The sequence below is a fragment of the Peromyscus eremicus genome, chromosome 2 (genome assembly GCF_949786415.1).
Source record: "Peromyscus eremicus chromosome 2, PerEre_H2_v1, whole genome shotgun sequence".
Classification (NCBI taxonomy): Eukaryota; Metazoa; Chordata; class Mammalia; order Rodentia; family Cricetidae; genus Peromyscus; species Peromyscus eremicus.
Genome location: NC_081417.1, coordinates 115422534 through 115445807, shown reverse-complemented (window position 1 = coordinate 115445807; position 23274 = coordinate 115422534). Strand labels below are relative to the sequence as shown.

Genomic DNA, 23274 nt, shown 5'->3' with positions numbered 1-23274 from the left:
CACATTCTGAAAAGATTTTTACCACAGGAACACTTCATTCAAAACTCTGCAACGAGGAAACTCCACAGAGAGAAAACAGGCCGGTAAATGCAAACTAGTGAGTGCTGTGTGACACGTGGAGTGAACTATCATAGCTTTATAACAGCCAGGCCAGGACCCAGCTAATGTTCAGGGTAACTCTAAAGTGAAGAACTGGATGTAGTTACACAGCAAGTAGGGTAGGAAGGAACGAACGGAATGGCAGTGAATGAGTTAAGTGGGAAGCTGGGTACTAAGAGAGGAAAGAGTGTTGATGAGTTAGGGACACCCCCCCCCCCAGCAGGAACCACAGCCTGCAAGGATGGCTCACCCAGTAAAAGCATTTGCCACAAACCCTTAAAGACATGAGATCAAACCCAGATCCCATATAAAAAGCTGAATGCAGATGCATGCCTGTAAGGCAAGCCCAGCATAAAAGGGAGGTAGAGACAGAATTGGCCAGACTGCACAGGCCATCCAGCCTGGAATACACAGCACGGTGCCTCAAATCAAGGTGGAAGGAGAAGAGACTGGAAACAGTTGACCTCCGACCTCCTCTGCACACTGTGGCACAAGTGTGTGCCTGCGCCCCCACTGCCTGAGCTCACTCTTAAAAGATAAGAGGCTGAGAGATGACTATTGGTTAAGAGCACTGGCTGCTCTTCCAGAGGACCTGGGTTCAAGCCTTAGCACCCACACGGCAGCTCACTCTAACTCACTATTTCCAGGGGACCCGATGTCCTCTTCTGGCCTCCACAAGCACTGCACGCATGTGGTGTACAGACATACATCAGGCAAACACCTATACACACACAATGTTTAAAAGTGGGGAAAAAAATGCCAGGCAGTGGTGGCACACGCCTTTAATCCCAGCAATCAGGAGACAGAGGCAGGTAGATCTCTGAGTCTGAGGCCAACCTGGTCTACATAACGAGTTTCAGGAAAGCCAGGGCTACATAGTGAGACCCCGTCTCGAAAAATAAGACAAACAAAAAAATAGAAAACAAATTAATCCAAAGATAAGATGCACAGCTGGCAAGTTCACATTTTTCCAACAGTTAGAAATATGAAAAAAAGAAAAGCAAAACATTTGGTTAAAAGAAAGTGTAAGGGAACAGATTGCCAAAATGCCAACTGAACAAAAAGCAATACATACATTAAAAGGTGTTTAAAATGCACTAATAAAAAGACATGGACTTTCATATGATTTTTTAAATTGGTAGTTATCACACACACACACACACACACACACACACACACACACACACAGAGAGAGAGAGAAAGGTGGCGATAAGGGATAGCAAATGTAAACCAGCTAACATCTGAAAGGAATCCTTTCGAAGACACACACACTGACAAAACAATCAGAATGATTATCAACAGACACCCACCTAAGAATGCACAGGTAAGTCTGGGGCAACAGCTGCAGAACAAGTAGAAATAGAAAAACTGACCATCATAGAGAAAACCCTCTGCTCTAAGACACCAGCAGAGGAAGAAGATAAAAAGCCGAGATGAAGAGGGGGTATCCAGTAGTTAGGAAGACCAAACTATATTCCAATACCTGTGTGTTCGTGTGTGCACATGACTTCATAACCCTCAAGCACGCGCACAGGCCACTTCCAACACACATGGCACACTCAGAGTATCCGGCCACACAACAAGACACAAGGCTCACAACGTTGCTGTGGGATGTTCTGTATGGCAAATGTGTTGCTCGGATTGGTTGGTAAATAAAACACTGATTGGCCAGTAGTCAGGCAGGAGGAAGTATAGGCGGGACAAGGAGGAGAATAAAGCTGGGAAGTGGAAGGCTGAGTCAGAGAGACACTGCCAGCCCCCACAATGACAAACGGCATGTGAAGATGCTGGTAAGCCACGAGCCACGTGGCAAGGTATAGATTTATGGAAATGGATTAATTTAAGCTATAAGAACAGTTAGCAAGAAGCCTGCCACGGCCATACAGTTTGTAACCAATATAAGTCTCTGTGTTTACTTGGTCGGGTCTGAGCGGCTGTGGGACTGGCGGGTGAGAGAGATTTGTCCTGACTGTGGGCCAGGCAGGAAAACTCTAGCTACACAACGTTGCCTTACCTTCAGATCAGCAACACAGATTAAGTTTTCCAACCATCAAACAATTATAAACCCCCAATAGAAAAATAACTTGAGAATCTGCGGAAACCGAGCAGGCTAGAAGCTGACGGTGTGAGTGCTGAGGAAGAAATAGGACTCTGCTCCAAAGAGAAAGAGCACAGGAGTGTCGAGGTCCAGGGGTGACAGGGCAGCAGAGCGCGCCGAGAAACAGGAAAAAGCCAAACAGAAAGCAAGAAAGCCAAGCTCAGTACAGCTTCAGCCCTGTGGCTCCTGATGGGCAGAGGCAAAACAGAAACCTCAGCCTACAGGAGGCCCGAGTGAAGAGATCCTGCAGTCCTACCCACCGACAGGCCCATGATGCCCCCAAGCCTCAAATTCCAGCTGCCTGTCGTTCAAACAAGAACAAAGGGGAGTTCCCCCAGCTCAGGGGGTTCCCCCAGCCAAGTGCCACCCTGAGTGTGGAGCTACTGCTTAAAACTGAGCTACACTGGGGGCCTGGGAACAGTCTAAATAAGGGAGCCTGAACTCAAGACTGCCACAGTTCCTGGATGAGGCACAGCCCCAGATGACAGCTGGGGAGAGCAGGAGGCTGGCAGGGACGTGTGGAATGATCTATTTCATGCCCTGAACATACAGAACTGTCAACCAAGACTGCAACAACCAGGAACGGCATCTTGTAAAAACCGACAGAGAAATAAGGACAGTCCAACCCAAGCACAAACTAAGGTGGTTTGTGACCATCCAGCTAGCCCTGCAGAAGGTCTTTAAAGGACTTCTACACACAGAAGAGGAACAAAGTCTCAATCATGAGAGCTCAGGAGAGGATGAGTTTCACGAGAGGAGACGAACGGAGTTAGGAAGAGATGCCTCATGCCCAGCACAAGCCAACTAGCAAAGCATATTTCACAGGGAGAAAGAAAAGAATAACCCAACCAGTGGAATTACATCTCTCAACAATAGCCTGGAATGTAAATAGCCTCAACTCATCATAAAGACATGTGGCTTAGCTGACTGATGCAAAACAAGATCCAACTAGCTGTTGTCACCAAGAAACACACCTCCCTGGCAAAGACACCAACAGACTGAGTCAAAAGCTGAAGAAATGAAGTAGAAGATGAGCCAGCAGACTTACTGTGATGCCTGAAAAAATGACTGAAAACCAAAATAAGAATAGATAAAGACAGCCACTACACACTAATAAAAACAACAATTCATCCAGATAAATGCAAATACATAATGCATCCTACACTGGGGCTCCCAGTTTCATAAAAGATCAGATAGGACCTAATGCAATAACAGCGTGGGATTTCAGAACTCCCCTCTTATCTTTAGGTAGGTCATTCTAACTGAAAAGCCAAGGGAGAAACCCTGAAGTTAAACTATACCAGAGACCAAATGGGCTTAGCAGATCTAGAGAACAGTCAATTCAACAGCTAAAGTGGCTTTCTTCTCAGCAGTCCATGAAAAGTGTTCTCTAAGACGGACCACTTTCTGGGCCACAAAGCCACTTTTACCAAATACAAACGAACTGAAATAATTTCTTGGATTTCATATTGTAGTAAAATAAAGCTAGAAATCAATAGTGAGAGGCAGCACAAATGCTACACCAATCCTTGGAGCCTGGACATCTTGAATGAACAGAGCCTGGTCAATGACCAAAAAATCAGGAAGGAAATTTAGAAGTTTCTAGAAAAAAATGAAAATAAGAACATAACTTCCCAGAATCGTTGGGTTACAGCCAAAAACATTTACAGCTAGAAATCCTTACACTGGAAAATAGCGGATCCATTAGATAGGATTCTGTGCCTCGGTCAGATGATAGGATTATGTACCTCAATGTCTTAGAAAAAAACAGAACAAGGTAAACCCCAAAGCAGTAGATCCTAAGAATGACCAGAAATGAATGAATGGATTTTACTGATTAGAGGCTACAGGAACAACAGATAGCGAAGAGTAGTCTTTGAAAAAGTAAGTATGATTGACAAACACCAAACCAAGCTAAGAAAATGAGAGGCCCAATTAACAAAATTAAAGGTAAATATTTGGAGATTACAATGAATCCAATGGAATACAGAGGATCACTAAGGCATTTTTTTTTTCTTTTGTTTTTCAAGACAGGGTTTTTCTGTCTGCCCTGGCTGTCCTGGAATTTGTTCAGTAGACCAGGCTGGCCTGGAGCTCAGAGATTCACCCACCTCTGCCTCCTAAGAGCTGGGATTAAAGGTGTGTACCACCACTGCCTTGGAATATTTTTAAATTTTACATTTAAGAACCCGGTAAATATAAGAAAATGTATAAATTCCTAGACATCTACTACCTGTCAGGAGGATGTAATAGAATATAAGCAACAGAGACAGATAATAAAACAGCAAGTAATAAAACAGTAGTAATGTAAGGTTTCCTAACAGAAAAGCTGAGGACTGGACTGAATGACCGCTGAAGTCCACTAAGGCAGCTAACAGAGGTGCTCCTCAAACTGTCCCATAGAACAGAATGAGAAAGAACACTGCCAAACTCTCCTATGAAGTTGGCATTATCCTGATACCAAAACCAAGGGAGGGAGAAACAGCCAACGGTGCTGGGAAAAGTGGATATCCACATGCAATAGAATGAAGTGACGTCCTTATCTTTATCTCTCAGCACAAAAACCAGCTCAAAATGGATTTGGAGCCTTAATGTGAGAGCTGAAACTTGGAAACTGTTAGGAGAAAAGAGAAAAGATACAGTATAGACAGAGGGAAGAAGTTTCTGGAAAGGAATTACAGGAAAGAACTGAGTTCAAAAGCTTCTGCATGACTAAGGAAATAACCAGCAGCATAATGGGACATTCTACAGAACAGGGAGATGTTTTAAACACCCCACTAAACAAGTGATATCTATAAAGAACTACAAAAACTTCACACACACCCCTTCAAACACTCAAACTGTCCAATCAGTAAATGGGCTAATTGATTTGAATAGACAGTTATCAAAGGAAACAATAAAAACGGCCAATGAATTCTTTTAAGTGCTCAGTATCTTTGGCCATCATGTAAATTAAAACTGACTTGAGACTTCTGCCACTGCTGGTGAGGATGTATGAGAAGGGAACCTGTTCTTAGTCACTGCTGGGGGCGGGGTGAACTGAGGAAGCCACACTGGACATCTGTATATACAGATGCTCCTCAAAACCCTAAAAATAGAAGCAGTGTACGCCCCAGCTCTACCACTCCTGGGTGTATGCCTGAAGGGCTCCAAGTCAACACACCACAGAGATATCTGCACATCCATGCTGGCTCTTCTAGTCACAATAGCTAAGCTATGACACAAACCTAGATACCCAACAATGGATGGACAAGGAGAATGAGGTTCATACACATAATGCAATGTCACTAAGTTATAAAGAATGAAATCATGACATTTTCAGGAAAACAGAACTGCAGCCGACTGTGCTAAGTGAAATAAGCCAGATTCAGATAAATATCACACATTTCTTCTCGCTCAGAATTGTAACTGAAATATGTATGTATACATTAAACATATATATGACATGAAAGTCAAAGGGGACTATAAGAGGCAGGAAGTTCTAAAGAGTGGGGAAGGAAACAAGAGAGGATGATGGGATATATGGATACACATGGAGACAGACACACACACACACACACACCCCAGAATAGTAACTATTTGGGGAAGGAAGCAGAGCCAATATAAAGGAAGAGGGCTCATGGGGGCAAATAAGAACAATACAATGAAAATACATATGAAAATGTCACAATTGAATAGTCTCTTTGTACTCAAACCAAAAAGAGCAAACCAATAGGGGGCTGAGATGGCTCAGTGGTTAAGAGCACCGGCTGCTCTCCCAGGGGATCGGGGTTTGATTCCCACCCAGATGGCAGCTGACAACTGTCTGAAACTCCAGTTCCAGGGAATCTGACTCCCTCTTCTGGCCTCTGTGGGGACCAGGCATGCTCACAGGCCACATACATACATGAGAGCAAAACCTTCATATGTATAAAGTAAAATAATCTTTTTAATTTAAAAAAAAAAAAAACCCACAAACAAAAAAAACATCCACACCTCAAGCTTTGTGACATATAAGTATCTGTTGGAAGGAAACCTGTGAACGCACTTATCTTTATTATTTATTCATTATGTTTTTTCAGATAGTCTTATACAGCTCTGGCTTGTCTGGAATTCGCTATGTAGCCCAGGGTGGCCCTGCACTCAAGGCAACTCCTGCTTTACCCTTCCCAATGCTGGGCTTACTACACTATCATACCAGCCTATAAATGTACTTACCATAAAGTAAGAGAAAAACAAAAACAAAACTGGGGGCTTGGGACGTACCTCAGTGGCAGAGTACCTATCTACCATATTATATAAGACCCTGAGTTCAGCTCCCAGCACAAAACACAAACAAGCGAACAAACAAAAAAAAATTCCAGAAAATAAGAGTTAAGCATTGGAGCCGGGCGGGTGGTGGCACATGCCTTTAATCCCAGCACTCGGGAGGCAGAGCCAGATGGATCTCTGTGAGTTTGAGGCCAGCCTGGTCTACAGAGCGAGATCCAGGACAGGCACCAAAACTACGCAGAGAAACCCTGTCTCGAAAAACAAAAAACAAAAAACAAAACAAAACAAAAAAGAGTTAAGCATTGACATCAATAAAGATAGGGAAAAAAATAATCTTACCATCCCCACTATCAACAAAAAGAGGGGGGAAAGTAAATGCTAAGCAGAAATAGGAAAATTATAAAGATAAAGGCAGAAATAAGCAAAAGAGGAAAATTCAGGAACAGTGAACAAAACAAAAGCTGGTACCTTGAAAGGACAAAATAAAAATACTCTTTCCGAAGGCCATGAAGACAGAACAGAAAATGCAAGTTATCCAGAATGAAAAGGAGGAAAGTGAAAAGGAGGAAAGTGTAACATCTTCAAAAGCTAAGCACTTATAACTCTGTACGTCTCAAATGCTGGAAACAGATGGATGGACAAACCTCCATCTCTGGAAGAAGAGGAAGAAACAAAACCACCCGCAGATGGAGCTCAGAGCTAATCAATGGCCCCTCTGGAAGAGGTCCAGGGAGTGGTCCACCTGGCTTCACAGAGAAGAGCAGACAGCCTTACATCACACAAGGTGATCTTGAGAGAGAAGGGGCGCGAGAAGATGCTGAAACCATCTAATGATGGTGAGGTCAGTGTCGCCTTAATTCCAAAACTAAGTAGTGATCGTGTTTTAAAAAATTAAGTGCCTGCCACTTCTGAGGACATCCCCAAAGGCGTGTCAAATAAAATTATTACTAAATCAAATTAAACAATGCCCCTGGAAAAAGGCTGTGACCAACTAGGGTTATAGCAAAAACGTGAAATGAGCAGAGAAGGGGATCATGGGAGGAGGCACTGAAGGGGGCGGGAGAAGGGGGAGAAGGGAAAAGAAAAACATGGCATTCTTCTTCCATATGGAGAATCTAGATTTCAACACACATGAATGAATGAAAGAAAAGCAGAGGCGGGGACTATGTGGAGGACCCATGATGGGGGGACATGAACAGATGTGGAAGATGAACAAAACACAATGACACATGTAAGAAAATGTCATAATGAAACCAATTAATCTTTTTACATTAAAAATGTTAATTAAAAGGATGGCTTCCATAAAACACATCTATTAGTGTCACTTCCCATCTGTGTGTTAGTTTTTCTGTCGGCTCGATACAATCTGGAGCCTTCTGAGAAGAGGAACCTCAATTAAGAAGACACCTCCATCTTATAGGCCTGTGGGCAAGTCTGCAGGGCATCTTCTTAATTAGTGATTTATTTGGGAGAGCCCAGCCCTCTGGGCAGGTGGTCCTCCTGTGTGTATAAGAAGTGGGCTGAGCCAGCCATGAAGGGCAAGCCAGTAAGCAGTAATATTCATGCCTTCTACTTCAGTTCCTGCCTCCAGGTTCCTGCCTTGAGTTCCCGCCTTGATTTCCCTCAGTGATGGACGGTAAGCAGTAAGCCAGAGAAACCTCCCTCCCCCCAAGTTTGCTTTTGGTCATGTAAGCAAAATAAGACACTGTATCCGTCAGCTCGAGTATAAGTCACACGTTTATCTCAATTGTTACAGAAATACTTTAAATTTTTTTGGTGCCTGCTTGTTTTTTTTCCATTCAGAGTTCAGAAACATGGTAAAAGATATGCAGCAAGAAAACACGATCCATAACAACTTACTTTTAAGATTAAAAAAACTGAAGCTTTCTTCTCACTATTCCTGGTACCTGCTCATGAAGGTCTCATAGGTCACACTGAGACATACGTTCAGTACAGAAGGGAGAGTGGCATAATCCAGCCTAAGGAGGCAGGGATCATGCTTGTGCCCCATGGATTAGAAGGAAAAGACAAATGACCACGGAGGGCATTATCCTGCACTCACAGGTGAGAGGTGACAGCCATATTTGGGGTATTGCTGAAGGAGGTCAGTGAGGACTAACTGGGTCTGTGGTTCAGTTTGTTTTATGCTCTATCTGATTATTACAGAACATTGAAAAGTGTAAGAGAAAAGCAATTTTCCTTAGAAATGCTGGAACTCAGCTATTGATTTAACACGGCGGTAGGTCATTGTCTCAATTCTTTTCAATCACTGGAAATAGATTTACTGATTCACCAACATATGCATGAAACTTATCATTAGTAAGTAGTAACTGGAGTCTATGAGAGGAAGAAAGCGAGAAAACTGAATACAGAACCCACTGATGCCAACCCTCAGGGGCAAGAGAGAACAGGAAAAAAAGGACGGTGTGCCAGGTCATGGTACAAGAAAGTTTACATGTTGCAGAGATCTCACAACCCAACGCTAGAGTACTTAACAGAGCTGAATATTAAGAAACCCCTGTTGGGGCTGGCAAGATGGTTTGGGCAGTCAAGTGCCTGTCATCTAAGTATGAAGACCAAGAAAGGCTAGGCACAATGGCATACACCTGTGACCCCAGTGCTGGGAAGGAGGAAGACGGGGTACCACAGGGCTTGCTGGCCAAGCATTCTAGCTCAGTGGGCAAGGTTCAGTGAGAGATGCTGTCTCAAAAAAGAAGATGGAGAGTGACTGAGGATTGAGGAAGATGCCTGCTGCCAACCTTTGACCTCCACACGCATGCTCACACACGGACACATATGAACACGTATACACACAGAGAAATCCCTCCATGAGAGCAACTGGCTTGAAGGAGGAGATGGACACTATCCTGCATTAGGCAGAGAGGAGATGAAGGTTAGGAATTGGTGACAAGGGACCCAGTTAAAGAAACAGTAGTTGTGAAGGCAGCCATCTACGGTTTTGCTTACGAAAAAGACAAGATAGGTGTGAGACAAGTAAAGCCAGGTAGAAAACGGAATGATCAAGAGCCCCCGGCTGGGGACACTGTCAGGAGCCCACCATGACCAAGAAGAGGCTGGTCCTTCCTGTGAACAGGGAAGGATAGTCTTCAAATCTCTGACCATGTACATCTTGGGCGTCAAGTGAGAAGGGAGGGAGCAGGCAGTGAGGGGAAGACGGACGACTGGAACCGTGACCATCTGACAGACTGACAAAGACTTGCACAAAACACAAGTACAGGTTGGGTTTTTTTCCTGTTTGTTGTTTTTTTGTTTTTTGAGACAGGGTCTCTCTGTGTAGCCTTGGCTGCCCTGGAACTCGCTCTGTAGGCCAGGCTGGCCTCCAACTCACAGACATCCGTCTCATCTGCCTCCCGAGTGCTGGGATTAAAAGCGTGCGCCCCCCCCCCCCAGTACAGGTTTTAAACAGCTTCAGGAGAAAGCAGGAAACACCACATGAGGGACAAGTTGAAGACTTGTGGGGGTCAGCAGAATCATATGCAACTCCTTTGCAGGGGCCCCAAGCCACCCAGCTGTCCGTTTCACATCCAAGACGACACAGGGTCCTGGCTTGAGGAGTCGGTGACTCGACTGGTTCAGAACTGTCAACTCAGCAAAGACACGAGCTAAGCAGCAGGAAGCTAACTGACGGTGAAGGGACGGCTCAAGGAGTAGCTTTGGAGAGTAAGAACCCAAGGATGCTAACTCTGGAAACAGAAGAAAGGATCCAGGGTCCGAGGTGAACTCAGAGTAACGGAAGGTGTGGGAGCGGAGAGAGGACTAACAGCTGCCTCCCACTCCCAGCCCTCTTCTCCTCTGCTGTTCTACCGTGGGCTGACTTTCCCATGGCTTGACTGTCACCTGTCACTCCCTCTTTTATTTATCCATGACTTCTCTGGTGCTAAACTCCATCTAAGTCTATGTCTATGCCATACTCTTCAGCATCAACCCACCGCTTGGCCACACCTCTCTACACAGGCGGTTCGACCTGAACACCCAACCCTCCCCAAACAGTTAATCCAGCTCAGACTACTGCTCAGCTGGCTACACTGACTACTCAGCCGGCCTCCTTGGGGTCACCAGACTTCTTGAAGAGCACAGGATGTTCAGCGAAACTTGGAGTTCAGATAACGAATAATTTTAATAGGAGTATGTCTCACACAAAATCTGTATTTATTTGGCAGTCCTATCCTCCACCCCCATCAACACATGTCAGTACCTCATCCATTTCTTAATGTCACAGTCAAATGTCATCTTCATCACGAAGTTTGTCCCAATTCTTTCAAAAGAGTATCCCTTCCTTCACTAAACCATCAAAATATGTGCTGTGCTGAGGTGGAAACTGTGAAGGCATAGTCCATACCTAAGGGACCCTCAGGCTAGAGAAAGTCACAGGAAAGAGGTGAGTGTTCAGGGCCATGTGAGCAGAAAAGAGATAGACATCTCCCTCAGCTCAGATTGTGGGCACTACACTGTGGGCACCACACACTGTGGAGGCCTATATTACGACATCTTCTGGAAAAGAGAATCATGGCACTCAAAACTTATAGCAGATACTAACTCAACTACTTGCTGAATGAATGAAATTCCTTCAATAGTTTCCCCAGACAGTGGCTGGAGAGATGGCGTGGGAGACAAAGCATTTTGGGGGAGAAGACTGAAGGCTGGGTCTCCAGAACACATGTAAAAGCTGGGCAGGTGTGATGGCCAGTAATCCCAGCACTTGGGAAGCAGACATGGAGTCCCAGGACAAGCTGGCTAGCCAGGCTAGCTGGAATGGGTGTGCTCTAGATTCAGTGAGAACCCTTCCTACAATAAAGTGGAGAGTAATCAAGAGAAACCCAACATCAGCCCGGGACTTACACACACACACACATACACACACACACACACTACTCAAGATGACTATATTTTCATAAAATCTATTGCTCTCTCTCTCTCTTAACTTCTGTCTTAGTTTTACAGACACCATTCAGCCAGCTTTTTAAGAAATACACTTCTTATTTAAAAAACATGAATGTTCAGCGTAAGGGACACAACGCTAGCCCAGGGAATGACCACTGACTGTAGACAGACTTGGAAGGTTAAGAGAGTATGCGATCGTCTCAAGAGCAAGGCACTCACCACGCGCTGGGCCGCTATGAGGGCTGCAAGAGTGCTTCGCCCCGGGGCTCCGGGGGCGCAGAAGGATAGCTGGACTTGGCTCCCCTTGACGGTGATGCCATCCGCCACCTGCTGCACCTCTTCGGCATGCTCTGCAGTGCTATATTCAACCACTGCAAAGCCACCACCGTGACCTCCTTCATCCTGTGCAAGCTGATACCACACAGCACGTTACAAAGAGACTCTGAAACTGATTTATGAACGTCTGTTTGCATTAATCATTTCCAAATCCAACAGCCAGTCCCTCAGCCTGTACTGATGACAATATTACATTTCTTCTCCAACTTGCTTAGACACAGCGGTTTCCTGAAGACAGGAATTTCAACCCAACTTCTTCATTTTCTAATTTAACAGTCACCAGTCTCCTACTCATTAGAAAAAATAAACACGCAATTAGTAATTAATAGGAAAATACAATTAAATAATTATATTAAAACAAGTCACCAGATTCATGGATGGTGAAACACTGATTATTTGACTACATATCAATGTAAAATGGTATTATCAAAAGAAGATGGGTGGGAGGAGCCACAAACATACTAAGTAAATCCCAGAAATCTGGTCAAGGATACCCAAATAAATCTTGTTTATAAAATGCACACCTAGCTTGATACTCCAGCACCTGCGGCACACAGCCTTCACTTCCGAGGGCGGGCTAATGAGCTGCAACCCGTGGGTTTATTTTTCCTGCCCATTTGGCAGGCATGTACAGGGTGACAATCAAGTCCTGGTTCTATAGGCGTCCACAGAGAGCGGAGGGGAGAAGGAATACATCACCACACAGTTCCAAGACTCAAATACATCTGAATGATCTCAATAAATACGCTTACACTCCAAGGCGACAGATGTGACCAAACCAAGCTGGCATCTTTGAGAAGTCACAGACACACAACCCCGTTATGTGGGTTTTATATCTCATGCTAATATTACAAGTAAATGTTTTCTGTTTAGTCCTTCATACTATTATTTTTTTCTTATTTTAAAGGTTTAACTTTTACTTTCTTATTATACTCAGGCCAATTTTCCATATTTCCCTCTTCAAGATCTTTACTCCTTTAAACTGTCCTACATTGTGGTTTTTTTGTTTGTTTGTTTTTTTATAAAGCTTTTTCCAAATGTGGAGGGCAAAGGAAAAATAGCCACCTCTTCCAAATAGTCCTCTAAGAGCTCAATTCCTCCCATAATTCCAACCAGACCTTCGGACCAGAGCTGTCAAAGCCAGGAGTCCCTTTGGTCTCTTGACTACAAGAGTGTCTCCAGTCCATTTTCTGCTGATGTGCCACAGACAAGAGCCTGAACGTGACAGACCCACGGATAAGGAGCTAGGCAGATACTGCTTTAATAGATTTGTGAAGCTTTAAAACTACTACTGCTAGTCTTGCTTCAGTGGAGGGTTTTATGTTTTTGTGTTTTGTTTTTTGAGAAAGCGTTTCTCTATGTAATAGCCTTGGCTGTCCTAGAACTTGTTCTGTAGACCAGGCTGTCCTCGAACTCGGGATCCACCTGCCCCTGCCTCCCGAGTGCTGGATTTAAAGGTATGTGCCACTGTTGCCCAGCAGTCACTCTTACCTAAAGTGTTATCATCTGAAGGTTTCCAAAATAAATCTCATTAAAACCACATCAACAGAGTTGGAGTGGTACATTCAATTCAATACCAGAACTACTTAAAGAAGTTTGTTATTCTGAAGCATTTTAGCAGAAGCTAGGGGTCACTCAACAGGACCCAGCAAACCGATCCCACCACTGTACAGCTAGACAAGGTGATCTGTAAGGTTCCTGCTGACTCTTGGGTTCACAGTTCAGATCTTCTGTGTGATACATGGCTTCCTCCCCCACATTTGCTCCAAAGGCCTCTGATGAGCTACAGAGAACTGCCGGGGTAGTTCCTGCAGATTTCTGTAGCTGGTCTGATTCCAGAGTGTTAGCACCTAGCTTTGATCTGCCTTCTGTGACTGCTACCTTTTGTCTCCCACACCTTCTGTTGGAAGTCTTATCGGAGAGTTTCCCGGAGGTTCAAAGCCTATGCAAAACTTGGTTGGGGGACAACTCCCCAAAACCATAGTATTCCTTACCTGGGAATTTGCATTTGGCACTGTCCCTTTGAGGAGCTTAGATAAGAGGTTTTGGGATATGGAAATTAACTTGCTAAAGGTATAAAATGGATAACAATAAAAAAGCCCTTTGGTAAGCGACAGGAGTCAGTCTGAGAGAGACGGATGCTCCCGAAGCAGGAAAGGCTAAAAATTTCATCTTTAGAGTGCCTCTGGGTCTTTTTTCCATGGACCCATATGAGCCCACACCCGATATACAACAGAGAACTAAAGACAGACACAGGATGATAGCATTATATAACTGTCGGTATTCAACAATACATCACTAAGCCAATCCACTCCAGTAACTGAGCAAACATTGGGTCAAACGTTTGTCACAAAATATTCTAATTTTATACAAGTCTTAGGTGGTTTCTGTAATGGAGCAACAATGTAAGAAAAAGCGAGATGGTGCCACGCGTCTAAAATGTGCACATGGCTGCATAACTCACTCCCGTGCAGAATCTAAAAGGGCCAGTCTTGTAGAAAGGAGGGAGCAGACTGGCAGTCACCAGTGGAGAATGGAGTCACCAACAGAGAAGCTGGTTACAAGGCATGAAATTCGAGTTAGACAGTAGAACTTAAGTTTAGGAGATGATTATAAAATATGCTCCATCACAATTAACAATACATCATATTCCTGGAAAATTCGGACAGTGGACACTGAGTGTTCTCCTCACAGAAGACGGTAACTCTGTGGGGTGATGCCCGGCCAGTTGGCTGGCTTTAGGCTCCTCACCATGTGTGCATACCTCACAGCATCACGCTAGACTTAACAAATACATACTTTACCTGTCCATTTAAACACACGTGTGCACAGCCCAACTCCAAAAATTTCATTGCAGTATATGAATTTGGAAAATGTTGGGTGAGAGGAAAAAAGGGGAGGAGGAAGGAAGAGAGCTTAAGACATCGGGAAACATGGAAGTGAAGGGAGGGGGCCAAAAAGAGGAAATGAGGGGACAGAGAAGGAACTGGTCGGCTGCCGTCAGAAAGCGGCCAGGGGAGGAGCCACACAGTGCCGTGCTCTGTGCGGTTATTGGGATGCGTGCACTACAGTCAGGTGCTTGGAAATGCTCCTCAGCACGGCCAGGATCTTAGACATGCCTCAGCCACCAGAAGCCCAGACGTGGGCACTTGCCTTACACTTTGTCCAAGTTTCCTGTCCTCCATATGTCTCTCTTCGTGGCACTTGACACTCATCTACAAAACCGTCAAGCACTAAGACACTGTGTTCTCCCCTCTTCATTTCTGACGCACCTTAGCGCTGGCCCACAGAAAGTGGTGAACATGAGCTGGTGAACATGAGTTGGAGGGATAAATGGGTCATTGGAGAAATGTCTGGACAACTGGGTGGAAAGGGAAGGGGAGTGAGTAGTGAGCAATGGCTTTGCTATGATACCATGAACCAGAGCAACAGAGTTTGGCCCATCAACAGAAGGGAATGACTTCAAATCCCCTTAGAGGCCTCATTATAGACTCAAGCAGAATCAAAATCGCCACTGTGATATTTGCAAACAGGCAGACAGACAGACATCGGTTAGAGATGCATGCAACTATTTTTAAGTATCTCAAATGAGCTCTTAGCAATACATACCTGGCAAAACACCGGTGTGTGGATACCAGAGAAGAGTTGCAAGAGCTCTTCTGAATCCCTGTAGTCACTGGGCAGTTTATCTATACAAAGGCACTTAGAATGGATGAGCTCTGAGGCCAAGAGATTAACATCCATCCACTGTGCAAAGAGTGCCGACGTGCCCATCTGCCTGCCCAATAGCTCCAGTCTAGCCTTGGCAGCGAAATCCTTCTTCATGTACTCCACAAACCCATAGCCTTTGGAGTGGCCAGTGACTTCACTGTAGACCAAAAAACACCTCTCGATGTTCCCATAGGCACGGACGAGTTCTTCAAACTCTTCTAACGTGAAAGAGACGGGCAGGTTGGTGATGCACAACAGAGCATCTGTGGGCTGCAGCTGCACTATTAACTCTCGGCCTCGGAAAGAAAACCGATGGAACCTCTGAATCGCACTCTGCGCTTGCTCCCCGTTCAATAAGGTAACAAAAGCTGCAAGATAACACAGGGGACGGAAAAAGTTTTCGGTCAGGGTTTTCATTTTTTTCCCGCTGTCACCCACAGTAAGAAATACACTTTATGCCTAAGGCTCAGTATATACAAAAATACGGATCTTTTCCTGAAGCAAAATGATCACTAAATACACCTCTATTACATAGAATGCCCCCTCTTTTTTAAGATAGAGTCTCACTAGCTCTTGCTGACCTAGATCTCACTATATAGACCAAGCTGCCTCTAAACTCAGAGATCCAGCTGCCTCTGGCCCTGCTTCCCCAGGGCACCACCGAATCTGACCTCAATGCACTCTTGATTTTGTTGTTTGGAAACTGCTTTTCTAGTGTGTTGTGTGTGTGTGTGGGGGGGGGGGGGGGAATGCACACGTAGATGTGCAGATGTATAGGTAGGCAGGCCTGTGAGTGCACATGGAGGCCAGAGGAGGGCGTCAGTGTCCTCTACCAGTCTCCACTTTATCCCTTTGAGGTGGAGTCTATTCCCTCAACCCAGAGCTTTTTTTTTTTTTTTTTTATTTATTTATTTCAGCAAGCCTGGTCAGAGCTACAGTTATGGTATGGGAGCTTGTGAGCACATGCCGGGCTAGTGATATAGGTGCAGGGATTCAAACTAAGGTCTCATCATTAATGTTCTTAACCATGGAAAATGTTCTTAACCACTGAGCCATCTCTCCACCCTTGATTTTTCCAACTCTAATTTACTGTGTTAAAAAAAAAAGTTACTTTTTTAAAATGCTGTGCCTCAACTAGACTAATTTCATGGCCAGTTGTTCAAATAAAAAATTCAGTGATTCTATTAGGAATTCCACTGTAAGATCTACTATACTGAGGGATTTTGTTTGGGGTATTTTCTAACCCCTCAACAACCATGTAAAGTTTTATGAAGCCTTTATAAAAACCTTCAACTGAAATTAAAATGAGGCTATAAGACCTCTTCCCCAGAAAGATGTAAAAGACTTCCACAGGAAGAACCTGAAAAACTGAAAGTACAGTAAAAGATGCCAAAATGCCTGACAGAAACCAGCTTTCCCCACATCCCTTTCACAGCATTCAAATCACTAAGACATGGCTCTGCAAAGCTGAGCCTGGAGTGAGCTCATCCCCAGGCCCCCAGTGGTGGACCCGAACAACTGCCACAGCTGTCCTCTGACCACACATGCGCGCGCACACACACACACACACACACACACACACACACACACACCAGTGTCATTTTAAAAAAGAGATAATAAAACATCAGGTTGGTTAGCTTCAAAGAACCCATGTGTAGCAGGCTTCTTCTCTTGGGCCACCAACCAACTCCCAAATCATGACATGGGACTTATTAGTCATAAATGTTCAGCCCAGCTTAGGCTCATTTCTGGCTATCTCTTTTAACTCAAATGAACCTGTTTCTCTTTATCTTTTGCCTTGGGGCTTTCCACTTTTCTTTCCTTCTGTATGTCCTTCTTACACTGCTCCTCATGTCTGGCTGGCCGGTGGCTGCCTGGCTTCGTGCCCCAGTCATGTCCCTCTTTCTCTCTCATTCTTTCTCAAGTCCAGATTTCTCCTCCTTTTTCTCTCTACCTGACAGCCCCGCCTATCCTTTCTCTGCCTAGCTATTGGCCGTTCCACTCTTTATTAGACCAATCAGGTGTCTTGGGCAGGCAAGGTGAAACAAATGTAACACGTCTTTATATAATTAAGCACACATCCTTACGTTGTTAAACAAATGCAGCATAAACAAATGTAACACACCTTTACACAGTTAGAGTAATATTCCGAGACACACATGAGTATAGAATTTCATATATGACTTTGATAAATAAAATCAAATGAAAAGATAACATGATTCTGATCTTGGACCAATATTTTAACATGCAATCCCAGTAAAACAATTTTAAAAGCTCCCTAAGCTATTTCAGCATCAAACAATGAAAAGTATGAAATAAAAAACATGGCACAGCCTGGCTGGTGACACGTGCCTAGAATCTCAGCACATGTGAGAGACAGGAGGACCATACATTCAGGGCAATCCTGGGCTACACAGTTGAGACAGCGAGAGCCTGCCTCAAACACAAAGAAACGCGACACATGGAGTTACAAATCAATGCAATATACAGGCTCATATTTGTTACAATTAAGAGTATGAGGGTGATCTGGCTGCAACATCTGTCACCCCATTGATGGCCAGGGCTGATGTGGCTGATCTGGCTGGCTAAGAGGGTGTCCCCTTACTCCTCATGGCTCCATGTGGGTCCCTCCTGAAGCTGCACACTGGGTCCAAGAGGATGACCTTCCCCTAATAGAGGAGGGCTGGCCTCCGGTCAAGGGTATTCGAGTAGCTGAGCTCCCCTGCCAGAACCTCTAAATGAGCTCTCAAAGTCTGTATTTGTTAAATTTTAGTTATATCAATTTATCTGTTACCACTGACGAATATAAATATTTTTAAGAACTTTTGCAAGAAATCCCAAAAGCCTCCAATTAAAATATCACATAGCAACCCACAAATCACAAGTGAGCTGCTCTCTCTATATAAGTGCCTCGTCTTCTCAAGGAGCACAGTGGGGCAGTCCTGCCAGCGCCTGATTCATCCAGATTCAAACAGAACACGGTATGGTTCAGAGCTCAGACAGGGTAAGAAAGGGAGAAGCTCACAGCATGGGTAATTCTGTCCTCCCTAAGTTGGTCCTAGCGCCCAGGTAGCTCTCAGAGTGCGTGCGTCTTACCACTAAGAGCGATGCTAACATTCAAAGCAGCACATTTTTCATTGCACGAGCTCTCCAAATGCCAAGGACAACACAAGAGCCAACTCCTCCAACGGGAGAGTAAAACCAGCCCTTGCGAGAGTTAACTCTTGGTTTCCAAAACCATTCTCTAAAAACCTTGAATTGTTTTGGTTTTTACTAGTTACTTTTCTTGTTGTTGACACAATGGCCTGACGGGCACACCTGTCTTAGAGTTACTATTGCTGTGATGAAATACCATGACCACTGAAGGAAGTCAGGGCAGGAACTCCAACAGGGCAGGAACCTGGAGGCAGGGGCTGACAGAGGTCATGGAGCTGCTTACTGGCTTGCACAACCTGCTTTCTTATAGAACCCAGGACCACCAGCCCAGGGATGGCCCCACCCACAAAGGAGTGGGTCCTTCCCCACCAATCATTAAGAAAATGCTCTACAGGCTTGCCTACAGCCTGATCTAATAAAGGCATTTTCTTAATTGAGGTTGTCTCCTCTCAGACGACTCTAGCCCATGTCAAGTTGACACAAAACTAGTCAACACAAGTGACTCCATCTCAACTTGACACACAAACATCACTGTTAAGCCACAACCTTTCCTTTCTTGTTCATCACCAAGATCACACATTAATAAAGACATCACAGTATAGCTGGGTGGTGGTGGCACACTCCTTTAATCTCAGCACTCGGGAGGCAGAGGCAGGCATTTGAGGCCAGCCTGATCTACAGAGCAAATTCCAGGGCTACACAGAGAAACTCTGTCTCCAAAAACAAAAACAAAACAGACCAAAAAAAAAAAAAAATCACAGTATAAAACATTTTATGAACATAAAAGGTCCCACAGCCTTCCAAACTCAGACTTTAAAAGTTGTTTCTTAAATATCCAGGCTCTTTTAAAATTCAAGGTCTCTAAACCAAAGTCTCTTTTTAAAAGTTTAAAGTCTCCCAACTAGGGCCTCCTATAAAATCAAAAATAAATTAAGTGCTTTCTTACTTCAAAAGGGAAGAACCAGGGCATCGTCACTATCTGAACAAAGCAAAATCAAACTCCGACAGTGAAAATAACTCAGTGTCCAGTATCTGGGATTCACTCAGGATCTTTCTGGCTCCTCCAAGGGGCTTAGGTCACTTCTCTGGCTCTGCCCTCCGTGGCTCTGCCCTCCGTGGCACACAGCTTGTGTTCTAAGGTTGGACAGGCTCCATTTCTCCTTTGCTGTTCTTGACGGTCGTCCCATGGTACCAGCATCTCCAAAACTCTGGGCTTCTTGCCGCACTGGGCTGCACTTTTCACCACTAGCCTCTCCTGGGGTCTCTTCACGGTCAAGCTTCAGCTTCTCGGCATGACCCCTTCAGTCCTGGGCCTTCAACCGCTACTGAGGCTGCACTTTCGCTAATGGCCTCTCCTGGTCTCTCACAGTACCGAGCCTCAGCTGCTCTTCATGACCCCTTCATCATGCCTTCAGAACCACTACCACCTGGGTGGTGACTCTTACACTATCAAGTTTGGTGGCCGGCTCTAGGGACATCCTTGGTTGCCTCTGGAAAACAAGTTGTGTGTGCTGTGCTGACTCTCAGGAAACACCTCCCAGAAGATATCACCTCAGTGATGCTGATCTCTCGTCCATCACCGCTAATTCCTCAGCCCCAGCTGACGGCATCAACTGTCCCAGTAAAACAATGATTTCTCCACAGTGGTGCTGGTCTCTCGTTCACCACCGCTGATTCTTTAGCCCCAGCTTCCAGAACCACAGAATCTTAATTCAAAAGAGCAAATGGGCAATGGCCCTGACAGTCTTTAAGTCATTTTTAACCTTCCCTTTGGAACTTCACAAGCCAGGCCTCCGTCATTTGCATTGCTGTCAACATTCTTATCTTCCAAGGTCCCACAGAACAGCTCGCCAAGCTTTGAACACTCAGTGGCTCCTCTCATCCCAAAGTTCCAAAGTCCTTCCACAATCCCCCCCAAAACAACATAATCAGTCTGTCATATCAATACCCTACTATCCTGGTATTTGTTTTAGTTAGGGTTGCTACTGCTGTGATGAAATACCATGACCTAAAGAAAGATGAAGAGGAAAAGAGTTTATCTGGATTACACTTCTATACTGTAATTGAAGGAAGTCGGGACAGGAACTCAAACGGGGCAGGAACCTGAAGGCAGGAGCAGACGCAGAGGTCATGGAGGGGTGCTGCTTACTGGCTTGCTCAGTCTGATTTTTTATAGAACCCAGGACCACCTGCATAATAGGGTGGTACCAGCCATAACATGCTGGGCCCACCCCCAATCACTAATTAAGAAAATGCCCTACAGGCTTGCCTACAGCCCAATCTTATGGAGGCTTTTTCTCAACAGAGGTTCTCTCCTCTCAGATGACTATAGTTGTATTGAGTTGATATAAAACTAGCCAGCACGCACCCTCAGGAAAGGAAGTTTTATTATGGCTCACAGTTTGGGGTAGAGATCATCATGGTGGGGATGTCCTGGTGGCAGGGACCTGGGGCAGCTGGTTACACAGCATCCAGTCAGAGAGCAGAGGGTCACAAAAGCCGGTGCCCAGCTCACTTTCTCCTTTTTACACAGTCCAGGACCCCCAGCCATGCCATGTGCTACCTCAGTTAAACCAATTAGATACTCCCTCAGACATACCCATTACAGTTCCAGGCCTCCCCAACCCAACCAGGCTGCCAAAGAACATCATTTAACTCTCTTATTCCCTAAAACACACAACAGCTTGTTAAATACGAGGTATGGTTTATATTAGCCCATAAAATTGTGAGTTTATGCTGCAGTGCTGGGGACTTGAAGTTGCTGACCGTCCTTTTATGTTCCCTATGTACTAGTCTGTGCACTCTTTCCCGCGTCTGCACACCTGTCAGAGCATTCTTTCCCGGGTCTGCACACCTGTCCGAGCACTCTTTCCCTGGTCTGCACACCTGTCCGAGCACTCCTTCCCGAGTCTGCACACCTGTCCGAGCACTCTTTCCCTGGTCTGCACACCTGTCCGAGCACTCTTTCCCTGGTTTGCACACCTGTCCGAGCACTCTCTCCCAGTCTACACACCTGTCTGCCCCCGCCTTCCACTTCCTTTCTATATCTTCCTCGGCTCACAATTGAAAGGCAGCAATCTCTAGGGTCCTTCCTGGTAGGATACTCATGAGACCCAAATTCAAACACCAGAAGCTCCAAGCCACTGAATCCCTGCTCTCACTCTACCCCCTGCCCTGAGACAATCGAGGCCTTCTTACTTATTCAGTAGTATGTCTGGTTACGGATTAGGTGCTGGAAGAGCACTGTTGTTCAACGCTGAGCTCACGTTGCAACTGGGGAGATAAGACACTCAACTGAGAGTTACCTATGGGGGTGTCCCAAAGAGGAGTGGGGGGGCTGTGAGACCAACAGAATTGAGCCAAGTAATCTAGTGGAAGGGCCTTAAGCCACATGCCAGCACTGAAATCTCCACCTAAAGGAACACATGCTACATCCACTATCGTTTTATTTATGAAAAGACACATCTGTCCTCTCATGACCCCCAGGAGGGACAATAAAGGAGTATGTCATGCCCCAAAGAACCGGAAGAGTCTAGGGATGATCGTGCCCTACTCCCTAGACTGGACACAGCTTGTAAGTGCTTCCTCTAGATGGGGAATGCAGTTGGAGTGCTGGGAACCGGAGTTCCTCGGCATCTGGGGGGCTTTTGCTGGCTTTGGTTTTGAGGGTTTTTATGCAGGGTGTTTTTAATTCAGCAATAAACATGAAGTCTCTCTGGGGGAAAATGCTGGGATCAAACCCATGTCCTTGCACAAGCTGGGCAAATGCTCCACACCAAGCTGTACCCAGCTCTCAAGATAAACTATCTGTATTGGAATACACGTGTATATAGCAGTTTTAGCATCATCCATGCTGCAGCTTATCATCTAAAAAAATGCTCACATTTATATATCGTACACCCATAAAAGAGCGGAGTTCTGATCTCACAGATGTGAAACTAATACTCAGAAAAACTAGGCAAGTTTTCCTAATGTGTCCAACTAAAGATCAGGCTACACACAGTGTGTGTTCACAGAACCCAGTAACATTATTAGATGGAAGCACACTACGCCCCCAAAGAACACCTAACATTCAACATTCATTGTTAAAAATCAAACCTCCAGTCACACTGTATTTGTTTACCGGTTAAAGTTTGGGACATTACTATTGCCCTCAGAAAGTAACCGGTGAGTCACACTGATACAATTTCACACTTACAAACTCCATAGCTGGCAGGGAACAGAGCTCAGTGGCGGGATGCTTGCCAGCATCTGTAAAGGCCCCGAGTTCAATTCCCGGCACCAGAAGAAGATAGATGATACGACAGCAAGTTTTCCTGCTCTACAGTAACTTCCTGCAGCATCAAAACAAGATGAAGTGCTTGGAACGGACGCTCACCTGTTCGTTTATTCCTGTCCACATAGCAGTACTTGAGCTCATAGTCCTGTAGTAACTCGTGAACCTCCTGAAAGACACAAAGCCATGAAAACTCAGTAAGTCCATCAGTTTAGTTAGTGTTTGACTGCCACCCTCCCCCATCACACTGTCCCTCCCTGCTCCCCGTCACACTGCCATCCCCCGTCCCTGGAATGCTGCCAGCTCCTGACACACTGCCATCTCCTGATATACCCCATACACTCTAAAACTGAGCACTTACTCCCCACGTGAACCTGCACCCCACTCTGCACTTCGGCTCACACATGCACTGGATCTAGAATGGGTAAACTAGCCACTACAGCTG

The 23274-nt window shown here is 45.1% G+C and overlaps 1 protein-coding gene across 1 annotated transcript in view; it reads right to left on the bottom strand.

The window, feature by feature from the left end:
- Positions 1-23274, bottom strand: part of Raver2 (ribonucleoprotein, PTB binding 2) — a 79326-nt gene that overhangs the window by 31643 nt on the left and 24409 nt on the right. The window contains exons 2-4 of the mRNA XM_059254576.1: positions 22932-22998; positions 15296-15765; positions 11570-11761 (exon numbers count right to left, since the gene is read on the bottom strand). Coding sequence (XP_059110559.1) covers positions 11570-11761; positions 15296-15765; positions 22932-22998 — 729 coding nt within the window. The remainder of the gene's footprint in view (positions 1-11569; positions 11762-15295; positions 15766-22931; positions 22999-23274) is intronic.